Source organism: Lissotriton vulgaris, chromosome 3_2 (assembly GCF_964263255.1).
Source record: "Lissotriton vulgaris chromosome 3_2, aLisVul1.2, whole genome shotgun sequence".
In the NCBI taxonomy this organism is placed as follows: Eukaryota; Metazoa; Chordata; class Amphibia; order Caudata; family Salamandridae; genus Lissotriton; species Lissotriton vulgaris.
Window position 1 is genome coordinate 258588344 of NC_141690.1, and position 27232 is coordinate 258615575.

At 45.6% G+C, this 27232-nt stretch overlaps 1 protein-coding gene across 2 annotated transcripts in view; it reads right to left on the reverse strand.

Moving 5' to 3' along the window:
* The window catches only part of LOC147725631 (retinol dehydrogenase 12-like), a 112320-nt gene that overhangs the window by 3356 nt on the left and 81732 nt on the right, over positions 1-27232 (reverse strand). For both annotated transcript variants that reach the window (XR_015309796.1, XM_086964324.1), the window contains exon 5: positions 19964-20073. Coding sequence is in view for 1 of the 2 variants with exons in the window: in XM_086964324.1 (XP_086820450.1) it covers positions 19964-20073 (110 nt within the window). In the remaining variant the exon portion in view is untranslated. The remainder of the gene's footprint in view (positions 1-19963; positions 20074-27232) is intronic.

The window sequence follows — 27232 nt, forward strand, 5'->3', positions numbered from 1 at the left end:
GGATTATATGGTTAGAGTTAAAAGATGGTCACATTGATACCACGGATGATATTTGGTGCAGTACACACCAAAATCGTGCTGACATTATATCTGTCAGCAATTTTCACAACAAAAAAAAATGATACAGAGAAAATCAAATAATTTAATGAGGGCTATCGAGAAGAATGTGGCGGGCGCCGCCGCTATTGAAACAAAACATCATATGCTGGGTCAGTTCTGATGATGACCTCCTAATTTCTGAAGGATGCATTTGTTATCAGTAAGAGCTCATGAGTGTCCTCAATAATAATGATATGATTACTTATTCGTATCATTTCCAAAGTTTGGAAAATGTCAAATTTGTGAGTTTTAAATTTCAAATGTGTAAATTTTAAATGATTGCTTGTAGAAGACGATCCCTTAAACACTAAGTTATTTCACAAGTGACTTTTACTAACTCTGCTTTACATGCACAGAGTTTTCATCCACCCAGTCTGATACCTAGTATATCCCACGGTAAGTGAGGTATAACTGCTCTAAAACATCAAACTTTCATCTGTAAGCAAAGGTTAATCTCTAGAGGGTACTCTTGTAGATTGATAAGTTTAGCAAATTTGTGGGTCCTCGGCGAGATAAGGAGCCCTTCACTAGTCCCAAAGAACAGACATATTAGAATGAAAGGTAAATATAGGTGATGCACAATACGGGCATTGGTGAATTAGTTATGTACGCCCTGATTTAGAAGGGGCATATTTACAAGGGGACTGTGTAACAGTGTTCCACCACAACACCCATTGCTTTTTGACGCTGCCCCAAATGATCAAAGATGTGTAAACCCGCGGCACCGCGAAAAACGAATGCCAAGCAAGATAAGATGTTAGAATGGCGCAACGAGAAGAAACACTTTTATTTCTCCTTGTTTTTGCTTTTTCTTTGTGTGCTGCATTCTTCACCACACATAGAAGGAGTAACACGTCATTAATGCATGTTTATGTGCAGGAAGGTCTACCTTCCTGTTCATAAACAATTATTAACTAATGACTATTTGCTACTTGTATGTGTGCTGCAGAATGCAGCACACATAGAAGCAACAAATCGCCATTATTGACACTCTTTGCCATAGTGAAAGGGAGCCTTCGTTGCAGGGAATAAATATTACCAATCATTCCCTGCAGCGCAGGCACCCTATTTTTAGACCAGCGCTGGGGGAAAACAGAGTGGTGAGCTGTATTGTTGTAAATATGGCGTATCCCTGCGTGTTGGTATTGGCAGAGTGCGGCGCTGCAAATTTTACCACAGCTCCATGCTCTGCCATTTCCATGTACATATGCCCCTGAATTTCTGAATTCCCTAGGATTGTGGACGGCTGATTCCATTAGAGACATCATCGTATTCTCGGTTTTTTGTCAAAGCGCCGGGACACTCCTCGGAGTAGCCGTGCGCTATAAAAGATCCGTTTTAACATAACATAACATTTGTGCATTAGAAACAAAAAAGCTGGTTAGATGTTTCTTCTGTGTGCCTTTTATAGGAAGTAAATGTAAAATGCATGAATTATTTATGAACAAGTGTACAAGCATTGAGAACTTCCACCGAGGATCTAAGTGGAAGATCCGATTCTTGAATAAATTGTCAATCAAACTTTGAAGAATATACACTTATTTTTTCTTTGTTATTTCTTGTACACAGGCAATACAATTAGAATAGTAAAGTTAGAACATCTTCACATAATCAAAAATGTGGATGCAATTTATTTATTTTCCCTCAATTTTACTGAAAAATATGCAGGCAACCCTATTGCGATTAAGGCAGTCGGTCTGTATAGAGAATCGAACTGTGACTGTGGTGGTGATAGAAAACAGTTTAAGCGACACATGGAAAGCATGAAATAATTTGCAGAGAAAATAAGCCTGGGCACCAAAACAAAAGTGGCCTCTATTGGTGAATTAGAAGCCCATATTTGCATGCTGGGGCAGTTTTGAACTTGTAAAGACACGCTGTGTAAGTGTTTTGCAAGGTACTGCATGGATTTGAGCTTGCTGCAGGTAATGTTAGGGAACACCGGCCCAAAAAACCATGAAACAGGCTCACAAACAGCCCTAATTCAGCACACACACTGACCTGTTAGTCTAGCCAATCGGGCACTACCTGATTGCCCTTTGGGCCACTCCGACCCTAACAGAAAGTAAAATTATAGTTACATTACAGACAAACTCACCAAGAGGTCTTAATTCAGAAGAAAAGCTACATGTTTTTGTAACTCTTAACCTGCTTACTGCCCTGTCTTTTCTCTTTATCAACTGAACAATGAGCAACCCAGGATCTGTTTGCTTGATATTCCCCTAAGTCATTTGTATATTTTTTGCTCAATGGTCCTTGTTACAATTGGTGAACAGGAAGAACAATAAACACTCTATTTTGGGATTTGAGTATGGCCCTAAGGTAACTAACTCGCGCCTTCGAAATACACTGCTAATTACTCCACATTCTACATCACTCATGACATCTTCTTTAACATGGAGAATATCACTGCAACATTTGCAGTGAAATAATTGATGAGAAAACTGTGCATGACGGGGGCGCAAGTTGTAGTTACCGGAGATAACAATAACTATAACTGCAGAATTTCTATGGTTTTGTGTGTGTTAAATCTGAACCTAACTATAACACCCCTATAAGCTTTGCTTTTTTCAGTGAACATGTATATATACATATATATTACCCACAGGGAGTTGCCACTAGAAAGTTATAGTTGGGACCATGTTTCCATAGGAAATGGATTCTTTTTTGGCACAATCCGTCAAGCGGGGTTTAAGAAAAAGGTGGGGGCCCAAAACTTGATTTCCCCATGCAATTTTTCATAGGAAAATTGAACAGCAATACTGCAGAAATTGCTGAATGGATTTGGCAGAAAGCTAGATCTTGGTCCAGAACGTGTGGTTTTTTGTGATGTGATGTAAATCCATTCAGTAGTCTTTGAGAAATGAAGGTTACATTTTTGTGCATATATTGGGATGCGGATCCTCTGCAGATTCAACGGATCTAAAGATAAGAGCTGTTGGTTGCCACCGTATCAAGAAAGAGGTGGAGGCAGCAGTTTTAGGACTTGAAGACTCAGTCCTCTGTTCTGCAAAACAATACAAAATTTAGGGATTTATTTATGAGCCCCTTGTGACACTTTTGCACCGCAGTTGCATCACTGAACGCGAAGCAGCGGCAGCATAAACAATGCGCCACGTTGCACCATATTTACAAGGTGACGCATCAAGGCAGGTGCGTCACCATGTAAAGCCCTGCGCCACATTATGCCTGCGTCAGGTATAATGTATGCAGGGTGGGCATTCTGACGCAAGAAAGGCTCGTAGAAGTGGCGCAGTGAAATCTATCAAATTTCACAGCACCACTTCTGGGACGCCACTGCGTCAAATCCTTACGCCTGCCTCCTAGCAGGCATAAGGGTGACGCAGTGCTACAATCATAGCCCTCCCCCTGCATTTCTGGAGATGTATCATGCTTCCAATACAACTCCAGCAATGCGTCACTTTTGAGTTAACAGAAATGTCAGTAATACGAACGTATCTGTCATTCCTTGCGACATGATGCATCATACAGTAAATATATCATGCATCCAACATTTTGCAAGGAGGGCGCCGTAAAAACTGTTGCATTGTAGTTTTCACACATCGATGCAACAGTTTTCATAAATAGGGCCCATAGAGGGCACCGTAGGGATACCCTGCCCACCCTCAGACCTATGAGGCAAAATAAGGAATTACATTTTTTTAGTGGTATGAAGGATCTGCCTTTTCAAAAATAAGCCCACCAGGATGGACTAGAGCTTATGGTGTCGCTAATTTCTTTTTTGGGGGGTGGGGTAGGAGGGAGCCGTGCAGCCTCCTTTTTGAGCTTTTCTAAGACTCCGGGGATCCCATCACATGGGTCCAATGTGCTAATTATGGAGGGGGGGGTCATGAGGCCCCTTTCCCTGAGACTCTGTAAGATCTTCAGGTGAGTGAGTTCACTCACTTGGGAAAAGGTACTGTGGATCCACAAATTGGTATTCGGGGAGTGAGTTGCCTCAGTTGGAAACAGTCAGTGTGGATACAGAAGTTGGTGTTCGGGACATGTGTTCACTTAGTTGGAAACAGTCACTGTGGATACAGAAGTTTGTGTTCGGATGAGTGAGTTCACTCAGTTGGGAACAGTCACAATGGATTCAAACGTTGGTGTTCAGAAAGTTAGTTGAATCAATTAGGAACAGTCACTGTGGATCAAGAAGCTGGTTTTCAGGGGAGTGAGTTCATACAGTTGGGAACAGTCACTGTGGATCCAGAATTTGGTGTGAGGGTCAATGAGTACATTTAGGGGCATATTTACAAAGAATTGGCGTAGGGCATCACCGCAAGGCTTCTTGCTGTGATGCCCTACGCCAATTCGAAAGGACGTAGTGCACCGCATTCACAAGATACAGGGCATTCCTGTCCTTTCAGCCAGCGCCGGTGCACAATTAGCATCCATTCACCAATGCAGGCTCCCTGCGCTGTTGACACAATTGCTTTTGTACAAAAATAATCTAAAGAGGCATTTTTCCTCGTTCCGTGTGCCCTGCAGAAAGCAGCACATGTAGAAAGAGGAAAAAAGAAGGAGAAATCTGAACATTTCTCCCGGTTACACCTGCTCTGGGGTTTGGCGCTGCCCTGATGTACAAGATGATGTTAATCTGGGAAAGTGTCAAATTCCACGGGTGTTGCATGTGAACACTCACCGCAACACCCATGGAACGCCTCATTCACGTAGAGAAAGGCAGGGCAGTGACTTGAGCTTCCTTGCCTCACTCCACATCTACACGGCCATGAAAAGCCTTGCAAAGTGGCTGTACGTGGCCTTGCAGCTATGGCTAAGCCCTGCGCGCCACCGGAACATCATGAAAAGTGATGTACCGGCAGCGCACAGGGCTTCTAAATATGCCCCACAGTTGGGAACAGACATGGCGGATCCAGAATTTGATGTTGGTGAGTGAGTTTACTCAGTTGGGAACAGACACTGTGGATCTAGCAGCTGCGTTCAGGGAAGGGGGGAGGGGAGTTCACTCACTTAGAAACAGTCACTAAGGATCCTGAAGCTGGCTTTCGAGGGAGTGAGTTCCGTCAGTTGGGAACAGTCACTATGGGAAACAACCTTTACAATGCAGTCATTACATCGCAGTACCTTTACAACACAGTTATTACAACGCAACATGCTTTACACTGCATGTCATTACAACGCAGCTGTCACATCACATGTCATTACAACGCATGTCATTACAACACAAGTCACGACAACGCAGGCATTACATCGCATGTCATTACAACGCATAGTACCCCTACACTATCCAACACTTACCCTACTGTTGCACTCACTGGAGTTAGAATAGTAATTTTTACCCTTACACTATCCAACACTTACCTTAAATGCAATGTAATGGTATGCGTTGTAATGGTATAATGCGATGTAATGGAATGCGTTGTAAATGTAGTTTTAAAAAATGCATTGTAATGGCATGCGATGAAAAATAATGCGTTGTAAAGGCATGCGTTGTAAATGTTTGCGTTGTAACGTCATACATTTGTCACTATGGATCCAAAAGCTGGTGTTCGGGGGGAGTGAGTTCACTCAGTTGGGAACAGTGAGTGGGTTTCCAGCTGCTGGTGTTTCGGTGCTCATGTGTTTTTTAATTGTGCCCAATGCTTTAGAAACCATGGACAGTCTAAAAGAAAGTAAAGTGCACAGAGTTTACATTACAATAAGCAGGGGTAAAGTCACCAGCTTTCTTTGCAGCATCCATAAATCCATCCATCATCCACTCTGGGTTTACCCCACATCTCCAGTTAAAATCTCAGCCCCTAATTTTCAATCGTGGAATTAGTTAAGATAATTCAGTGAGTTTTTCCTGCCAAGTAGTGCATAGTTGAAGTAATTCATTATATGCATTCTGAGTAAACAAAATCCAACTCCCTGTTATTCCAAATTATGGAGACAGTCAGCACAGAGCACGTGGATTTGTCTGCACGTGCTATATAAACGAAAAATATTTTCACTGTCTGATCAGTGGATTATTAATATTTGGCACCAGTTGGTTTGCAGAAAAATTAGTGCAAAGATGCATTGGCTTTAGAGCAATATATGTGCACTTCGGTTAAAATCCGCAATGGATCCGCGTGCGTAGATCAGTGTTAAACAGTGTTGTTATTGGCGCTGTATGCGCTGTGTGAACACGTCAGACGTGACGTGTATAAAACAACAGTAACGTGTAAAGTGCAGCGAGGGGTGATCATGTTTTTGGCTTCATTCCAAGGCACGGGCGTACAAAGTCCGCGGTGATGGACGCATCAGCAGAGCCCAGAGCGCCAAGTGTGAGGTCACACCTCCACTGCAGGTCAAAGTTCAAAGGTAAATGTAAGCTTGTTAGGAGGCGTGTCCCTGGCTGCCACCCCTAGAAGGCCTCGCAGTGATGGGTCAGGTGTCCAGACTCCCCAAGGGAACAGGCACAGTGTTAGGAGGCGAGTCCCTAGCTACCAGCTACTGAAGGACTCTCAGTGATGTGTCACGTGTCCAGACTCCTTAAGGAAACAGGCACAGTGTTAGGAGGCGTGACCCCACCTACCACCCGCAGAAGGCCTCGCAGAGATGGGTGAGGTGTTCAGACTCCTGAAGGGAACAGGCACAGTGTTAGGAGGCTTGTCCCTACCTACCAGCTACAGAAGGCCTCACTGGGATTAATCATGTGTCCAAACTCCTTAAGAAAAGAGGCACAGTGTTAGGAGGCTTGTCCCTACCTACCAGCTACAAAAGGCCTTGCAGGGATGGGTCAGGTATTGAGACTCCTTAAAGGAACAGACACAGTGTTAAGAGGCGTGACTCTGCTTACTGCTGGTAGAAGGTCTCAAAGGGATGGGTCGGGTGTCCAGACTCCTTAAGGGAACAGGCACAGCATTAAGAAGCATGCCCCTTGCTTCCACCCATAGAAGGCCTCGCAGGGATGGGTCAAGTGTTCAGACTCCTTAAGGGAACAGACACAGTGTTAAGAGGTGTGCCCCTGCTTACTGCTGGTAGAAGGTCTCAAAGGGATGGGTCGGGTGTCCAGACTTCTTAAGGGAACAGGCACAGCATTAAGAAGCGTGCCCCTGCCAACCACTGGTAGAAGGCCTGAGAGGGATGGGTCGGGTGTTCAGACTCCTTAAGGGAACAGGCACAGCATTAAGAAGCGTGTCCCTGCTTACCACCCATAGAAGGCCTCGGAGGGATGGGTCAAGTGTTCAGACTCCTTAAGGGAACAGGCACAGCATTAAGAAGCGTGTACCTTGCTTCCACCCGTGGAAGGCCTCGCAGGGATGGGTCAAGTGTTCAGACTCCTTTAGGGAACAGGCACAGCATTAAGAAGCGTGTACCTTGCTTCCACCCATAGAAGGCCTCGCAGGGATGGGTCATGTGTTCAGACTCCTTAAGGGAACAGGCACAGTGTTAAGAGGCGTGTCCCTGCTTACCACCCATAGAAGGCCTCGGAGGGATGGGTCAAGTGTTCAGACTCCTTTAGGGAACAGGCACAGCATTAAGAAGCGTGTACCTTGCTTCCACCCAAAGAAGGCCTCGCAGGGATGGGTCATGTGTTCAGACTCTTTAAGGGAACAAGCACAGCATTAAGAAGCATGTACCTTGCTTCCACCCAAAGAAGGCCTCGCAGGGATGGGTCATGTGTTCAGACTCTTTAAGGGAACAGACACAGTGTTAAGAGGCGTGTCCCTGCTTACCACCCATAGAAGGCCTCGGAGGGATGGGTCAAGTGTTCAGACTCCTTAAGGGAACAGGCACAGCATTAAGAAGCGTGTCCCTTGCTTCCACCCATACAAGGCCTCGCAGGGATGGGTCAAGTGTTTAGACTCCTTAATGGAACAGACACAGTGTTAAGAGGTGTGCCCCTCCTTACTGCTGGTAGAAGTCCACAAAGGGATGGGTCAAGTGTTCAGACTCCTTAAGGGAACAGGCACACCATCAAGAAGCATGTCCCTTGCTTCCACCCATAGAAGGCCTCGCAGGGATGGGTCAAGTGTTCAGACTCCTTAAGGGAACAGGCACACCATCAAGAAGCATGTCCCTTGCTTCCACCCATGGAAGGCCTCGCAGGGATGGGTCAAGTGTTCAGACTCCTTAAGGGAACAGGCACAGCATTAAGAAGCGTTTACCTTGCTTCCACCCATAGAAGGCCTCGCAGGGATGGGTCAAGTGTTCAGACTCCTTAAGGGAACAGGCACAGCGTTAAGAAGCATGTCCCTTGCTTCCACCCATAGAAGGCCTCGCAGGGATGGGTCAAGTGTTCAGACTTCTTAAGGGAACAGGCACAGCATTAAGAAGCGTGTCCCTTGCTTCCACCCGTGGAAGGCCTCGCAGGGATGGGTCAAGTGTTCAGACTCCTTAAGGGAACAGGCACAGTGTTAAGAAGCACGTCCCTTGCTGCCACCCATAGAAGGCCTAGCAGGGATGAGTCAAGTATCCAGACTCCATAAGGGAACAGGCACCGTGTTAAAAGGCGTGTCCCTGCTTACCACTGGTAGAAAGCCTGAGAGGGAAGGGTCGGATGTCCAGACTCCTTAAGGGAACACGCGCTATGGCTCTCTCCCTTGGGTGCTACTTTCCCGTATCAAATACCCCTCTGTCATGTTTGTTCCTTTATCCCCCACCTTGCTCTTCCATTGGACCCCAACTTTGCATGCCATTCCCCTTCCTCGCCTCAGGGGTCTCTGCTGCCCCCCCCACCATCCCAGCCCTGTTTGCTTCGCCCTGCATTCACTTATCCCAAATGTTCTTCAAGTATTTAAATAAAGAAACTTTCTTTTGACCTTTTTTCAAAAGTCCCCGATCTGCCTTTTATTGCCAGGCCATTTCTTTGGCAATATGCTTTTTTGCATACATTTAAATAGATTTTTTATTTACCGCTCAAGGATTATGTGATCTTGTCATATACACACATGTGCATATATCATCGCTCTGGGCCACCGGAGCACTAACCTCATGAAGCAAATACATGCACGTGCCATGACGCATGTTCATTCAAGACATTGTGCTTTTTCCATATGGTTCACAGCATCGGCAAAAAAGTTGTTCTTGTTGCTGAGCAGCATTGGGAAAAAGCATTGGAAAAGCCAACAAATAGGTCAGCGAGATGTAGGTAAGAATACCTACCTTGGTGGGGGGCCCTGGTTGTGACGGTGGCCACACCCAGAGCTGTGGCAGAGTTACAGGGCAATCCAGAGGCTGAAAGGTACATATGGGTACCCTCTTCAGGAGCACAACAAGGGTGCAAAGTGCCGCGTTTAACACAGTCTCCCACCCGATATTGCTGCAGCGGCTGGGAGACGCAGGTGTTTCCGGCTTGGCTCTTGACTGGTCTCGATCCTTTCTGGATAATCGCTCTTTTAGGGTTGCCATCATGCCTTTTGAATCGAAGCCTTTCCCCTTGGAATTAGGGGTGCCTCAGGGTTCCGCTCTGAGTCCCACACTTTTTAATCTTTATGTGCAGCCGCTGGCTGCTGTCGCCAAGCTCTGGGGTATGACAGTTGTCTCATACGCCGATGACACGCAGCTGGCGGTTGCTCTTAGTGGGAACTCTGACCTTGATGCCCTGAGGTTCCGTAATGGTCTCTTGGCGGTGGCTGGCTGGATGACAACTAATTGTCTTCAGCTTAATGCTAAGAAGACAGAGGTTCTGAATGTGGGCAAGCTGAGCAACCTTTGGGGCGATGACTGGTGGCCTCCAGAGTTAGGCGTCACTCCAATCCCGAAGCTGGAGGTAAAAAACCTAGGTGTCTGGCTGGATCCGACCCTCTCCTTCTGTGGCCACACAAAGAGAGTAGCAGCGACCGTATTAAAATTCTTTGATGCCCCTACTAGGCAGTTGGTCATTCAGGCAACCATCTTGTCCCGACTTGATTATGTTATGTTATGTTATGTTATGCTGCATTTCTAAAGCGCTCAGCTACTCAGAGTATCCCGGCGCTGCTACCCTAAACCCCCACTACCAACTGAACAGAAAAATAAGCTTAAAATAGTAATGTTTTTAGGTTCTTTTTAAAGACAGCCGGATCCGCAATCCTCCTAAGGGCAAGAGGAAGCTCATTCCAAGCTAAACCAGCCTTACGGGTGAAAGAGAAGCCCCCAAGCCTCTGGTGTAAAAAGCGTGGGTTCTGAATAAGAAGTTGGTCCGAAGACCGCAAGGTCCGAAAAGGAACATAAAAAGAAAAGCGCTTCTGTAGATATAGTGGGCCCAAATCATACAAGGCCCGGTGGACAATCACCAGCATTTTAAATTTCAAACGGGCCTCGACAGGGAGCCAGTGAAGGTGGCGGAGAAGGACCCGCACGCTCTGCCTAGAAGAAAAACCACGTAGGAGGCGCACAGCCGCATTTTGGACTACCTGTAATTTTTTTATCAGATAGCCTGGACATCCCACTAAAAGCGCTTTGGAGTAGTCCAGCCGGGAGAGGATCAATGCTCGGACTACAGTTTCTTTAGCCTCATCCGGGAGAAGGGGGAGGAATTTACGCAAGGTTTTAAGTATGCCAAAACAAGTCGCTATCAGTTTTTTGACATGTGTCGCGAAATTCAAATTTTCCTCGAACCAGACACCCAGGTTTTTTGCAAGGCCCTTGTCTGATAGTGGAGGTGGAAAATCAGTAGGCCACAGTCCGGAACGAAAACCCGCAGGAAAAGCTCCAAACAGGAGCACCTCCGACTTTTCCTCATTGCACTTAGGTTGTGCATTGGCCAACCAGCGAAACGCCGCAGTAAGACAGCGCTGAGCCGTGTCGACCGAGTCCTCGCACCTTCTCCAGGTAAACAATAACTGCGTGTCATCCGCGTAGGCCATCACCCTAGCCCCAGTGACTCCGCCAGATAAACCAGGGGAGTCACAAAGATGTTAAACAAAAGGGGGCTAAGGGAGGAGCCCTGAGGTTCACCAGTGGAGAGAGGGGAGGGGGACGAGGCAAACGGAGGGAGCCAGACTTGCTGCGACCTATCCTCCAAAAAGGATTGCAGCCAGCTCCACCCTGAACCCGCAATGCCGATGTCAGTAAGTCGATCCAGGAGGAGGGAGTGGGGAACCGTGTCGAATGCCGCCGAGAGATCCAGCATCACCAGAGCTGCTCTCCCGCCGGCATCCAAACAGTCCCTGATAGACTCAGCAACCTCCAACAGTGCCGACTCTGTACTGTGGGCGGCCCGGAACCCTGATTGTGCAGGATGTAGCGCGCCCGACATCGTCACGTAGTTGGTTAACTGCAAGGTGACCGCCTTTTCACAGACCTTGGCCAGACTAGGCAAAAGCGAAATGGGTCTGTAATTACCGGGAAGCGAGGGGTCCAGGGTGGGCTTCTTAAGTAATGGAAGTAAAAGGGCCTGCTTCCAAGCAAGCGGGACATATGCCTCGCGAAGCGACTGATTGATCAGAGTATTAACTTCCAGATTGACCGTGTCGGCTAGGTCGGCCAACAGCCGAGCCGCGCAAGGATCATTGGGGGAACCAGATTTCAATGCCCCAAGGATTTTGCGAGAGGCCAAGAGGTCAATGGGGCAAAAGGCCGAAAGGGAATGATCTAGGTCCTTCGCCACACTAAGCTGCCGCTGGGGCCGGGGAGGCGTCAGGTTTTTTGGAAAGGAATCTTGGATATCCCTGATTTTCTCCCTAAAATGATTGGACAAAGTATTTGCCCATATAACTGAGGGCGTGGCCCCTATCTCCTGTGCACGCGGCGCCACAAAGCTCTGCACAATAGGAAAGATTTCCTTCGCATTATTGTTAGTCCTGTCAATGCGCATGGCAAAATAGGTGCTTTTTGTCACGGAGATGGCTGAATAATACAGTTTCTGTTTGCCCCTAAGAGTCTGTTTGGCCCTAGAACAATAGCCACTGGCCCTCCATATTCTCTCCAAGACCTTACAAGAGTGTTTGAGATCCCTCAGCTCTGCGTTGAACCAAGGCTTGGAGGGGGTTTCTCTCCCCAGCTTATGGGGGCCAGCGGCCGAAAGGCCCGTGACAGCGTCACTAATCAGCATGTGCTGGTTCCCCTTTGTTAGGGATTAATCAAGCGGAAATCTCCCGGCTTCAACGTGTACAGAACGCTGTTGCCAGGGCCTTGGTAGGCTTACCAAGGTTCTGTTCCGCAAAAGGTACAATTGGTGCACTTCATTGGTTACCGATTAGGCAAAGGATTGACTTTAAGACTCTATGTCTCTCCTTTAAAATTTTGAAAATGTCTTCTCCTCGGATTCTCGAGGACTTTCTCATCCCTTACATTCCGTCCCGCTCTCTGAGGTCCTTGGGGCAGAATTTGTTTGTTGTCCCCCGCTTCAAGCTCTGTCGAGTAGGTGGACAATCTTTCCGTGTTTTGGCTGCAAAACTCTGGAACTCTCTCCCTTGCCATATTCGTTCTTGTAATGATTTATTTAAGTTTAGGAAGGCGATTAAAACTTTTCTGTTCCCCTCTGAGTGCTAGGATCCTTCCTGTCTGCCTTCTTTGTCGCTCTGCGTAGTGTTATGTTGCTTCTGCCTATCCTAAGCGCCGGGACGCCCCTTTGCTGAGGCAGCTGTGCGCTATAGAAGTTTGCGTAACATAACATAACATAACATATCCCCAAGTGGTCCTCACGTTGGACCCTGGAGGAACGATGGTGCCCTGCTAGTCCTACGAGCAGTTGTAAACCTGAGCAACTGGGGGCTGCCTGGATACGCTCCGCCCCCCTCAAGGGGCGTGAGTAGATGGGTGGACTGCCGGTCCACAGGAGGGAAGGGGTAAACCCTCCCCCGGAATTGGTATGCACAGATTGGTTAGTGCCATGGTGCACTTTGGTTCATCAGATGGGCAGGCAGCTGAGGGACTGCCTGTCCTTGGATCGCCCGTAAGCTGACCCACCATGCTGGCATATTTCGGTATGCAAATAAACCTGCAGCAATTTTTCCACGAAAAAGGTGTCTTGTGTGTTTATTTCATCAGGAGAATGCTGTATGTGTGATGGGGAGTGTGTTGCCCATATTGGCACAATGTAGCTAACTGAGGCCCACACAGGGGCCCCCAAAGGAGGGGGGCTGCCTTAGTGCCACATGATGGCACACAGCAACAGTCTAGTGTTGTAGGGACCCCCTATGGGTCCAGCGCACCTGCATCATTTGTGGCGCGCTGGTGGGCGGGGAGCCAAGTATAAGTACCTTTCCTGCCCACCTGGCGCTCTCTTTGTTGCTTATCCTTCATGCCGTTTCCCTCCCTATCGCTTACCCGGCGTATTTACAGGGGGTGGGGTGGGAGAGGCTGTTAACTTGTTATTTTGTGTTTCAGGCGGAGTTGCGATCCAGAGGCTGAAGGGTAAACACACGGATTGGTTAGTGCCACAGTGTAATTTGGCTCATCAGGTGGGTAGGCAGCAGAGGGGCTGCCTGCCTTGGGGGTGGGAGAGGCTGTTAACTTGTTATTTTGTGTTGCAGGTGGAGTTGCGATCCAGAGCCTGAAAGGTAAATACACGGATTGGTTAGTGCCACAGTGCAATTTGGCTCATCAGGTGGGCAGGCAGCAGAGGGGCTGCCTGCCTTGGATTGCCCGTAAGCTAACCCACCATGTTGGCATATTACGGTAGGCAATTAAACCTGCAGTAATTTTCTCCAAGAAAAGGGTGTCTTGTGTGTTTATTTCATCATAAATATGCACCACAGGTTCAATTTATCTTCTGTAACAACAGTTAACCTGAACTGTATAGGCAAAAGGTGATTTACAAAGAGCCTGCAGTGTGAAACCCCTGGCATGCCCTACCTTGCATAATGCTGATGATGCACATAAATATAATAGTGCCATTTGTGAGATGTATTTGTTAAAGTTACAAAGTATGCAAGCTTTTGCACCCACTTTGAACGTCTCCACCTTATCTATGACCAGATGCTTTGAAATGCAACTGTCCTGCCACTGATGAAGAAACTCTCTGTGAACCCTTCAACGCTTGCCAGCTACAAAGTGATATCCCCGCTACCATTCCCAGCCTAGAGTTTTAGAAAAAATTCAACAACAGATACCTCGCTAAATGCCTCATCGACCATCAACTTCTCAACACCACCCAGTCTAACTTCAGACTCAGGCCCAGTACCAAAACTGCCCTCATCGCCACCACAGATGACATCTGCATGACTCTGGATGGAGGGCACACGGCGGTCCTCAACCTCCTGGACCTCTCCGCAGCATTGGATATGGTTGTCCACCCTATCCTCATCCAATACCTGCACGACATTGGTATTCAAGGACACGCATTTCGATAGATCTGCTCCTTACTGACTGGAAGAACCTAGTCAGTCTGCCTGGCACTGCACACCTTGCTCACCCGCAAACACATCTGTGGAGTCTCACAAAGATCCCGCTTGGGCCCGACCCTCTTCCATGCATACAAGTTCCCTTTATCCAAAATAATTTGCTCTCATGATATCAACATCCTTTACTACACAGACAACGCACAACTCATTCTCTCTCTCATGGACAAGACGTCCAGAACCCGGATCAAGTTCAAGTGCCCACATGACTGATTCTACCCACTGAATGAAAACCAACTGACTGAAGCTGAAAACCGACAATGCAGAAATCGTGATTTTCACTGTAGGAGTCCACCTGATGGACAACAGAGCTAGTGCCGACACTCTGGAGCTTAATTCATACTGGTGTTTTCTAATGTTTGGCACTAGCACTTATTGCTTAACACAACACATATTCATGACAACCAGCCACATGTTGGCATGCCAACTTATTTTTAAAAGGGCACAGGAGCTGAGTGTTTAATAATCTAATATAAATTGAAAATTATAATACCAGCGTGCCCAAGCTATGCACCTAGCTTTAGTTTACGTGGTATAGTCCAAATTGTCACTTTTGTAGGAGTGTGAGGGATAATATGTGGTGTTGATACTAGTATTTGACAGCTTCTACAGAACCTGTAAGTGGTGGATGCTACAGTGGCCTCCTTGGGCCCTGGCACTTTTTTTTTTACAAATTAAGCACTGCAACACCCACTCTCACCAAGATCCTCAGAATTGTCATTGACAGCAAACTCAACATGACTGCTCAAGTCAATGTCGTCACTGCCTCGTGCTTCCATACCCTGAAGATGGCGGGTAAGATTTTCAAATAGCTCAAAATTAGCATCCCAAAAACTGTTACGCATGCCCTTGTCACAAGCAAGCTGGAATATCGGAACACCCTCTCTGCCGCGATCAGCAAAAAACCACCATAAGACTGCAGACCATTCAGAACTCGTGGCAAGAATCACTCACAACCTCCCACACTGCACGCACATTACACCACACCTGAAGCAGCTCCATTGGCTCCCCATTCACAAACAAGCAAAACTCAAACTCCTTATCCACACTTTTAAGGCCCTACATAACTAACACTGGCCCAGCATACCTCAACAATCACATCTGCTTTCACAAACCTTTCAGGCACCTTTGTTTGTCCGGACTTCTACTTGCACAGATCCTATGCATACGGAAAACCAGATCTAGGGGTCCAGACTTCCCCTACATCAAACCTAAAGCATGGAATGGCTTGAGTCTACACATAAGAGCCACTTCCTCAATTCTTGCCTTCTGCAAGAAGCTGAAGTCCTGGCTTTTCGAGTAGTCTGACTAGGCACTAAGGGCCAGATGTAGGTCGCCACTTACCGGTCGGTAACGGCCGAATTCGGCCGTTACCGACCGGTAATTGGTTTTTGAGATGTAGTGGGCCCGAATTTCACCGAATCTGTAAATTTACTGATTCGGTAAATTTACAGATTTGGTAAAATACCGACTCAGTATATTTACCGAATCGGTAATTCCAGATGTAGGTAGCACAGTTTGCAGTGCCAATGGCCCTTAGGAATTCTTATTTTACCACCCAATCCTATTGGGTGGTAAAATACCGAATTCCAGTGTACATGCACATCTGTGCATGTACACCTATGCCATGTGACACACAGACATGCCCTTAGGGCATGTATGTGTGCCACATGGCACACAAGCCTGCAATTAGGGTGCTACAGGGTGTCAAAGTGCCCTGCCAGGATTCAGTATTTACCGAATCGGTATTTCCCATTGATTCCTATGGCCTTGAAGGCCCATAGGAATCAATGGGAAATACCGATTCGGTATTTACCGATTTGGTAAATACCGAATCTTACAGATTCGGTAATTGGAAAATGAAAATTACCTACATCTGCCTCCTTCCAATTTACCTACTCTGAAATACCGGTATGATTCGCTATTTAAGAGTAGGTAAATCCGAATTACCTGAATAAACATGAGAGGGAGCTTCCCCAAAGGATAAAAAATGAAACAATGAAAATCAACCAAGAACACCCACAGAGAGGCTGAATTATTTTGAAAAATGTATTTTAAGTCAATCATTTGTGATAAAATTATTGAGACCCTATTTGATAAAGCTCAGCTTCTAGAGTACAAAAATTCTTTAAATGATGGGAGCTTGAATACCATCAGCCCGAATACAATTAGAACAATAAAAACATGACATTTCATTCTTTCATTCTAACAGTTATTCACACGCTCTCATTCAAATGAACCAGTTATTCACTATCAATCACAACATCAAAAAACGTCATCCGATGGGGAAAAGCTACATCGGGCCCCAAGTGTGGTGAGACTCACATCTCCTCAGTGCCAGGATGCCACCCTCCACCCCCAGGTGACAGTGTGCCCTACAAACCTGCTTTACATTACAAGCTTCTCCATTCAGTAGGGTCTCATATTCCCAAACTGCGTTAAACCTACTTGGATACAATTACCTGAGTTCAGCCTTTGGTATTTGAGTATAGAGAACTGTCCTTAAAGTTTTCACCAGGAAAATGAGTCTACCTGCCCCCCACTGGATGCCCATTGGGCCATTCACAATCTGTCTACCAGGTGTTAACAATGTACTGGATTGAGTGGATTGGTGTAATCTAGTTGTGTATTTTAGTTAACTACTAGAGCTCAATTCTGAAATCCCAGAAACGCAGGAGTGCGGGTCTAAAGCCAGACCCAATTGTTGACAAACCTCATGACCATTCAATACAGATTAAAGATGGCTGCCCACTCACTATTGGTTGAGTTATCTGGAACAGTTGTGCAGATTTTACGCTGGTTGTATCCGCCTCAAACGGGCCCTACTTAGAGTGTTCCGCCAGGATGCGCTCTCAATAGGGTGGGCAAGACAGCCGCTAACCTTTGGCGGATGATCCACATCCGCCAAATTCCAATAAAAACCCAAAATGTTTTGACTTAGAGGATTCACCAGGTCCTCTTTAAGAGACTTGAGCATCCCTAGTAGATATATTATTGACATACTGGTCAATGGGGGAACAAAGGAGAGGGGATTTCCTCAGTAGCCTGGCTCCGACGGGGTCTGTCAAGGAGTCTGGTTTTAAACTATAACGACTTGCGCCAGTGTCGCCCAGAGCTTCTGGGTTTGAACTGGACATGACTGCGCTGTGGAGACTGGCCAGTATTGACTGGAGGTGAACTGAAGGGACCTAGGGCCAGATGTAGGTAAATTTTATTTTCCGACCTCTTAAATACCGAGTCATACCGACTCGGTATTTCAGAGGTCGGAAAATAAAAGTACCGAGATGTAGGTAAATGCAGATGTGCAATTACCGAATCGGAAACAGTCGGTATTTTCCGATGCGGGAAATACCGACCAGTTAATGCCCATTCATTCCTATGGGCTTTGAAGCCCATAGGATTGATTGGGCATTTACCGGTCGGTATTTACCACATCGGAAAATACCGACTGTCACAAGGGTGCAGGGGGTGTCACTTTGACACCCTCTGGCACCCCCAAAAGAGGCTCGGGTGCCATGTGGCAGGCATACCTGCCCTAAGGGCAGGTCTGCCTGTCATATGGCATAGGTGTGCATGCACACATGTGCATGCACACCAGAAACGGTATTTTACCATCAAGTAGTATTTGATGGTAAAATACCGATTTTGTACTGCTTGTGGGACTCAGAAGAGTCCCACCTACATACCAATTTACCGGAATCCGTAATGATACCGACTCGGTATTTTACATACTCGGTAAATTTACCTATCGGTAAATTTACCGAGTCTGTAAAATACAGAGACCTACATGTCAAATTGCTCTTACCGGATCGGTAACGGCCGAATTCGGCCGTTACCACCCGGTAAACGCCTACCTACATCTGGCCCTTGGTCTCCTGTCACAATGGTCAACACTGACCAGGTTCAGGAACACTGATCACCCTGACCAGCTGCATTCTGAGAAGTTCTCCAGTATAATTAGGCAGCACCCCTGGCAGACTGGCATGTGCAGCATCAGATTGTTAGTAGTGCACAATGTTTGCTTGCCTGGCACCGGATCAGTGACGGCATTAAAATCCGACACTGAATTTAAACCGGTTGTCATTTCTCAACTGCATTTACTCAGAGGGCCACTACACCCCAATATTTGCCTGCTGTATATCCACTTTTCTATTCCTTCCACAATTTTATAGACACATATATAGGGTTCTGGGTTGATGAATGCTGCTGTTGGTTACTCTATCAAATTCTTTCATACAAGAACTGATGCTACTAGTTGGTCTTCAGCAAAACATGCATTGGCTTTTGATCCAAATATTTGTAACCGTGTAGTAACCATTTAGTAAAATGTATAATGTGAACCCGTTACTGAAACCATTTTGGCTTAAAGAGCCCTCCCTAAACATCCCCCTGTCCTGGCGCTATATTCAGCTGCCTAACGACAACGCAGGCAGCCTTGCACCATAGTGCAAGCGTGCCGGTGTTGAGGGGAAGATTGATTATGTCAGGATGGTGCCCCTTCCTGCACATAAACAATCTTTAAAAGCTGTTTTGTAACTTCTAAGTGTGCTGCCTAATGCAGAACACATAGAAGTTGCAAAACAGCCTTTTATTAAAGTTATTGTTTATGTGCCGTAAGGGGGACCTTCCTGCACATTAAGAATCATTGGCATTTTGCTGTTTCCAAGTGTGCTCAAGGCGGCAGACATGTAAACCGCAAAAACGAGGAGAAATAAAGCATTTCTCCTCGTTCCGCCTGTTTAAGACCAGGTTTCTCTGGTCTTATTTTTGGCGCTGCCTCCTATCTACGCTACCCTTGTAATTTGGGGGCAGCGTCAAAATCAATGGGAGTTGCAGTGGAACACCCATCACAACACCCATTGCACACCCCTTTCACGCTAAGTGTAGCGTGAAAGGGTGCCTAATTTACAAGGCAGCGTTAAGCCACTTTTAGTGGTAGCCACTTTTAGTGGCTTAACACTGCCTTGTAAATAAGGCGAAGCTTCTATCGCCATCACAACGTCACTAAAAGTGACGTTGTAGGGGTTTGTAAATATGTCCCCAGGTACTGTGGTAAGTTCCCCTGCAAGGATGTATTCCATCAGTAAGAGGTACTAGTGCACTTAACGCTGATGTCCATTAGTCAAAATAGTCACTAGACAAAACTCCAGCTCTCTCCAGCAGGAAGAGTAAACACCAGAGATATGTTGACACTTTTATTGAAACCTTCTGGATATACAATGAACGCTGTATCAGGTGCTTTTAAAACCATAACATATTTAAAGCACAGGGAGGCTGGATCGAAGGTGAGTGCTGAGTGGATTCCCCCAGTAACAGCCCACCCCCCAGAAACAAAACCGCCCCCCCAGTAACAAAACCAGCCCCCCTGAAACAAAACTAGCCCCCAGTAACAAACCCAGCCTCCAGAACCAAAACCGGCCCCCACCCCTCCAGCCTCCCTGTGAAATGCCCGATGCCCGGTATGGCCAGTCCGGCATTGACATCAGGAGTTGAACCCCTGTTGAACGCGAGCTCTTTTTGCAAGGCGCAGTGTAATTATTAGCCACTGACACATGAACCCGTCCCCCTGACCATTGCTGCACACCTACGCCCACAGCCCCGCTCACCTTGAAGAAGAGTAAACCAATCGCGTGAAAGAGAAGGCGGAGGATCCAGGAGTAATTCCGCATCACTTCCGTCCTCACGATCCCAGGATTCACAGAATTCACTATCAGTCCTGTAGGAGAGGAGGAAGAAAGACTAGTTCAATTCAGGCTGCCTTTCCCCATCTGTCTTACATTGATCCTGAAATTGACATGGAGAGCTCACCCCTGTAGAACAGATCAGCAATCCCAGGGGTAAGTAGTTTCAAAGTTTCCTTTGAAAGTTTTACAATTGAGCAAAGTGCTGTGCCTTTGGATTCCCTTCTTCACTGTGCACCCTATTCAGTTCTACTTGAGCTAGCACCCTGACCTCTTCACCTCTGACCTCTTGGTCTTTCTGCCCGGCATGGGTCTAATCAACAATGTTCTGAGAGAGATCCTTCTGGGTATGATTTTCTCCTCAGTGAGCCCTCTGGCACCAGTCATGGTCCTTCCCCAGCCAGCATCTCATTACTCCTTCCCACGTGTGTCTTATTTCTTCTTTCAGGATACCCCCCTTGACCCTAAGGGTGTCCCTAATGGGCCCCGCAGTCTGTTCCCATGGGGCAGCCCAGTACGGTATGGTACCTCCATTGCGTGCAGCCAGGGCTTGTGAACCTACCCACACGCATGGCGCTCCTACGGTAGCCACACTACTGCAGGACCTCTTGGCCTGCCCCCTTACAGACCCAGAGAGGTTGTATTTTCCTTTTTTTTTTATTGTTCTTTTTATCACTGTGTAGTACTGAGCACTTGAGGTCCTGAGGAATTGCCATTTGGGCAAGAAACATGTCGTCCTGACCAGAGGGTCCGAGGTAGTCCGCTGAGCCCCTTACAGTCTCTATCTCCCCTCCCACCGTTTTAATCAAGGGAGTTAGCCACACGAATAAATGTCCTTGTGAACTGACTTACCTTTTTTAATCACAATCCCCTCACGACTACACCTTCACTTGACCCCTCACACGCACACAACCATTGGCTGGAACAAAAGAACTCCGACAAAGAGCGCCTATTAGGCGCCCGTCAGACATTGCAGCGCCAGTCTGACGAGGAGCAGGAGGCCAATGATGAAGCATGACATCTAGCTCGCTGCGTGTGTGAGGCCTTCTAGTTCCAACAAGGGAACTTCTTGTTCCCTGTCTTTGCTCTACCTCTGTACAACATACACAATTTCTTTTCTATTCTTCGGGGAACTTTGTACCTTCTGCTGTTTATGGTTGATTGGACATGTACACTGGACCCCGCTAAATAACGTCCAGAATTGGTTCCCCTTTTTGTATTGATTCTCTGAACTTCTGACAGCTTAGTCTTATCTCACTGAGGTCTGAGAATTTCATGGAGAAAAAAAACTGTGCAGCAGGTTGGATGCATCTTTTGGGCCACTGCTGGTGAGCAAGAAGTGAGTAATCACATATGTCTAGATTTCCTGGCAATCCATGAAGCAATATATATTTAAGAACATTCACAAAGCAACCTCTGCGTCCAGACCACCCAAGCAATCATGCATGCCTCTTTGACATCAGCAGGATTCCACAGAGAACTAAACATGTCTGAGATCAGACCAATTTTCAAGAAGCAAAGTTTGAACCCAGATGACCCAACAAATTACAGAACTATATCAAATGGATCTTTTCTGGGGAACCTGCTTGAAAAAACCTTATTCGTCCAGTTTATGAATCTGTTTAGAAAAAAACACATTCTCTGTGAGCAACAGGAAGGTTTTAGACTGGGAAGAGGCATTGAATCAGCAGTCGTTGATGTCTTAGACAACGCCAAGAACCTAGTTGATTCTGATTGGATCGCTGCTGGAACTCTACTGAAGCTTTCAGCATCTTTGGACTCTGTAGAATGCAAATGACTGCTCAAAAGGCTAAACAATACAGGACAAATGTATAGATAACATGAATAGGCACACCTCTCTGGCAGAACACAGGTCCTATCATTGCCTCCCTTCCTGTCATCACCATACCAACAACAGGCAGTGTCCCCAGGGATCGGCAATCCACCTCTGATCTTAGCTAGGCCTGACCTCGCCCTCAGGGCTTTAAACTAAACTATGCAGATGCCACATGTATACCAGAATATGGACATCCTATGCTAGGGACTTAGAGGTAAATTAAATATGCCTAGAGGTATGATGATTTCATCATGTTGAAAGCTGGAGCCTAAGCATTTTACCACCGACTAGCAAGGGGAAAGTACACGGAGGTCTATTAGCCAGAAAAAATAGGGTTCAGTACAAAGGAAAACAAAATCTGGGGTGATGCTGCAGAAAGGCACATTTCCAACAGAGAAGAACTAGGGTGTAGAAGTGTGGGTCACGGAAATCAGCCAATAATACAGTCTTTGGATGTACTGAAGTTAAAGCATGCCAGCAAAGATGATGCCAAGATACTTGCAATAGAGGTGAATACTCGCTTAGCTACACTTACATACTCTGATAGCCAACACTAGTGGTTAGGAACTGGTATGGGAAATATGGGGCGACGGGCTGACCGTGAATTAGGGAGGTGGATAGTTAAGAACCTGCAGTGCATTGGTCATTTCACACAACTGTGATATTCATGGAACAGCACTGCCGATATGTGCAGTAGACGTGGAGCAAAGGAGGGAAACGCCTTCCACGGTCATGTGCATTGGATTCCCTGGCAGTAATTAACAGCGAGATCCAATTGCAAGGGAACATGACAGTTCTTTCATGGAACATGAACAAACTGGGGATCAAAATGAAGACAGGGATTTTACACCAATTGTTAAAAAGGCACTCCGCCGCCCCACCCCCGCTCCCCAGACATGACTCTCCAGCAGGAGACCCATCTTACAGGTAAATATTACCAGACTTTTGATTGCTCTAGTCCTTGGGAAGAACATGAATTCTGGAGTGGTGGCGATACTCATCGCAATATTGCCACCCCCTCCACGGTCATAGAGCAATCACATGTTGATCTGCAGGGCTGCTACGCAGTGGTGGCCAGAATGTGGAATGAGGGTATGAGTCTTGGTTTGTTCTGCTATCCTCCCATCTAGGCTTCTGTAATCCTAGATAAGTTGGGTACTCTCCCACTACACAATAAACATGAAGGTATCCCTCTGCCTGAGACAATTTTTAAGAGAGTGGTTGATATGTGCCATGCCTACACACCACCTCAGGAGGAGGCATGGAAAAGAGAAATGAATCCCTTTTTGTGATTAATCCTCACCTACTCCATTGTGTATACTTGCCTATCCAAAGGTAGCCTTGTACTCGGTACATTTCACCCCCTGGGCGGAGGGGGATGGCCGTGTAGTCAAACAATGGTCAAGGGTCTATGTCATCTATTACATCTACTGTGTGTCTGCTCTTCCCGGCCGACTCCACTTCAACTACTGGAAGGAATACTGATAATGGAGGAGATTACTCTCAGAATGGACTAAGAATGAGGCCGTCCATACGGCCGGGAAACTCATTTGGATGCCTTTGGCCAGGCAGATGTGTAGGAACAAAATCACCCAAAAGAGAGGCAGTTTATTTACTCTAGGGCTTATGGCTCCTACTGGAGGATAGATTATCTCATTACATAAGCAATGAACGTAAAAAGATCTAATAATGTAAAATACTTTGCCTGGGGCATCTCCAATATTTCATCATTAGAAGCAGATGTAGGTAAAAGTAGAGTGACGGATTACCAGGGATGCAAATTGGATATCTTAAAAGAAAGCAAGTGGTAGATGAGTTACAACTGAAAGTGGAGAACTATTTTATTAAAAATGAAATGACTGTAGGTTCTGAAATTGAGCTATGGGAAGCATATAAGGCTGTGATCAGAGGACACAAAAATAGATGGACAAAAAAAAAGAGATGTAAAGAAGCCACTAGAAAAGAGACTGACATCATCCAACAATGCCTTATACATATTGATGTTGGTGAACTACAACATCGGCTTAATCTGAAATAGCAGGAGTATGAGGCACTCATCGGAAATGAGGCTAGAAATCAATTTGTGGCAACACAACAAAATGCTAAATATAATAGGTTGTAAAACTGGCAAATTACTGACCTCGTTAGACAAAAGAGGTGAAAGCATGAGATGGGAGCTTGGAATAAAAAACCCACTGGGGAGAAAAGTAGAGAGAATGTATATTGTTGAAATAATTCTGAAATATTTCAATACCTCAGAAGGTGGATCTGGGAAGAGGAAATTCAGGCTTTCTTAGCGAATGTCCATCTGTGATGCCTCCCGGACCGGTAAAGCATAGAAGCAGATATGACAATTGAACAGGGGATCAAAGCTTTACAGCTAGAAAATACCCCAGGGTCCAATGGCCTACTGAGCTAGTTGTGTAAAACACCTATCTAGCAGACTTAGGGCACACTTCATGAGAGTTACAAAATCTATCAGAATTACATGGTCCGTGGAAACATCATGAACCAGTTGGACCTGACCTGCTTTTCCAGGAGCTTTTGGGTATTCAAAACAGCTGAGAACTCCAGGAAAGTTATAGGGAGGAATGGAGAATGATTGTGATTTGGATGCAAATGTACACATTCAACCAGCAGTTCTTCATATCTCAGGGTTCACCTCAGAATACCTGCTAGTGATGCCATCAGGGAGTTACCGGGATCCACAAGTGTGCATCTGGGTCCAGGACACTCAGAATGAGGCCATTAATGCCTGACACCTCACAGACCCACAGTTAATAACACTGTAAGCATGGGCTGATGGAAGGCTGCCCCAACACCGGTCACACGTGGCCCGTGGCCAACAGAGGAGGATAGCCTTGACCGCTGGTCTGTGCTCAGGAGTGTTGACCTGGTTCAGGTCACTCTGGTCCCACATCAGCTGTTTACAGAAGGTTCCTGGGAATCCCGCCCTATCGGTGAAGACCTTTGGCCCTCGTTCCACAGGCAGCACTTGCCCGGGTAGGGTTCATCCCTTTCTAAGCACAAGATTTAAATAATCCACCAGAGTCAGATCCAGTCCCTCTCTCTGTGAATGCAGGAAAATGACATCAATTTCACATTCAGGAAGCACATTAAAGAGAGTCCTCTTTTATTCTTTGATCTACTTTATCATGTAAAAAAGAAAGCCAAGATTTCCATGAATTGCCCATTTTAAGAGGAAACCCAAAGGCCTGTGTCGTAGGATGGGTCTTTCAGAAAAGGGGATTAATTACAGCTAAAGAGATGTTAATGAGGCTATACAACTTACATCACTTTAATCTTACTGTGTTATTAGAGTGAGCATTTTGAGAAAACCTCAAAATCAATCTTGTGAATGTTAAAGATTGTTTTTTATTATTAAATTGTGTTCATTCAGACAAAAGCTTACCAAACATATTCAGAACGAAATTTCAACATGAAAAATTAAAGACAAACATAAACAAAAGATCGGTAAAACTAAATACAATATATTTATATATATATCATTCATAAGATATCACCCAACTTATATCTTCAAATCTTCCAATACTAATCTTCTGAAGTACTGCACAATGAATTAAATCCTTTCTCACCCCTAATTTCTTACCTCCAACAAAAGTTGTCTTAGTGCTATCGCCACATCTGAATGATGCTTTTGCTCCCGTGGTCTTATGCCACAAGGACAAGGTTCAAAATAGAGACAGATTTTTATATTTATCAGTTTGTTTATGTGAAAATAAATTATTTTCAAGGACAGTAGGTCGTCAATGCAGTTTAACCCGTCAATATGGACACTGAGTCACCATCTTCAGTTTTCTACTGTTGTATGACTAAGAGCTAGACAACATGTTTTGCTTTCTGCTAAAAACTAAAAAATTGTGGTTTCTCCACATTGATAGTTAATGTTTTAGTTGCATGAGCAGCAGACTTCATAAATAACAACAACTGAAGCCTGCAAGAGAGACAGTAGTAAGTGTGAGCCCACAAAGGACTGTTCTGAGCCGTGTTATATGGAGTACACTTTCCTCGAGGACCATGACCTTATGCAAATAATGGCAAGTACATTTACTTGATTTCAAGCAAAGTAAGATTAAAATACAAGTGTGCTGTACACCCATGAGGCAATATGTGAATGAAGTTGCGCTATGGCTAGTAACTTCCTTTGCAGCCCGCTAGGGGGCCAGCGAGCTGTTGTCCATGACTACAAGATCATCACAGTACTTACATTCAGGTATAAGACGATGTGAATGACTTTCAACATAAGATAACAGAACATTTGAGAGAGGCCACCATCCCAAGAGCTAGATCTCTGCAGTGCAGTCAATGCTTTTGTCTATTCCAAAGACAAAATAATGCACAAGTCAATTTCAATCTTCAAGGTGCATCATACTGTTTCCAAAAAGGTAAATAAAAGTAGGGTGGACCAAGGCATGATTTTGAACCTTGTCATATTCTTCTTTGGACCTACCAAATCTGTTGATCATTGAGCAACTCTCCCTAATGGAAAACCATAGTCAGTAGTAGAGCGTTTTTCCCTAAATCCATCCTGCCGTATTGTGAGGATATTATTACAACTAATCCAGTCTTTTAACCACAACAACAGAAGTGTACGGAAGATTTCTGATACCACACATATAAAATAAGATTATTGTCCAGATCACTAGTGTTTGCTTTTTTGTGTAAGGGATTAATCCAAGTTTCTCATAACACATCTGGAAGAACACCTATCTATAGTAAATTCATAAAAACAGAGACAATTGTTCTGCCCACCATTGTAGGTTATTTTTGAGGTCTGCTACAGGCAAATTATACAGATCATCACCCCTAATAGCTTGACTTCTTGAATAATGTATTGAATCAAAAACTGGGGACAGTAACTCACATAAAACACTATCACAGGAAGAATCAGGAAGGCTTCAATGTTATCATGTTATGGTATTGGATCCTTGCATCCTGAACTTTGAACAAGGACCAATCACTGCAGAATCTCCCATTTTCCATAGACTTGACTTCCATACCCTGTATGTAGGTATGTTTATGGTATTTCTAAAGCCCAAACCAACTAAAAGGCAGCGGAGCACTGTACATGGTCAGACAAGCGTAAAGTCAACGAGTAATAGCTAAGGGAGAAGATCTGTGGGCGGCTAGCAAAGTATGAAGCGGTGTTCTTAAAAGAGGTGAGTCTCAATTGGAGCAGTGTTGTGGCCGGGATGTTTCTGCATAGATGGGAAAGGAAGGCTCTTTCTTTTTCTTTTTTATAATTCTTAGTTTGCAGTCTTAGGGGCACTAGTCCTGCTGTCTTCAAGATAGTGGAGGCCAATACTTAAATTTTCAGGAAATCAAAGAAAGAGCAC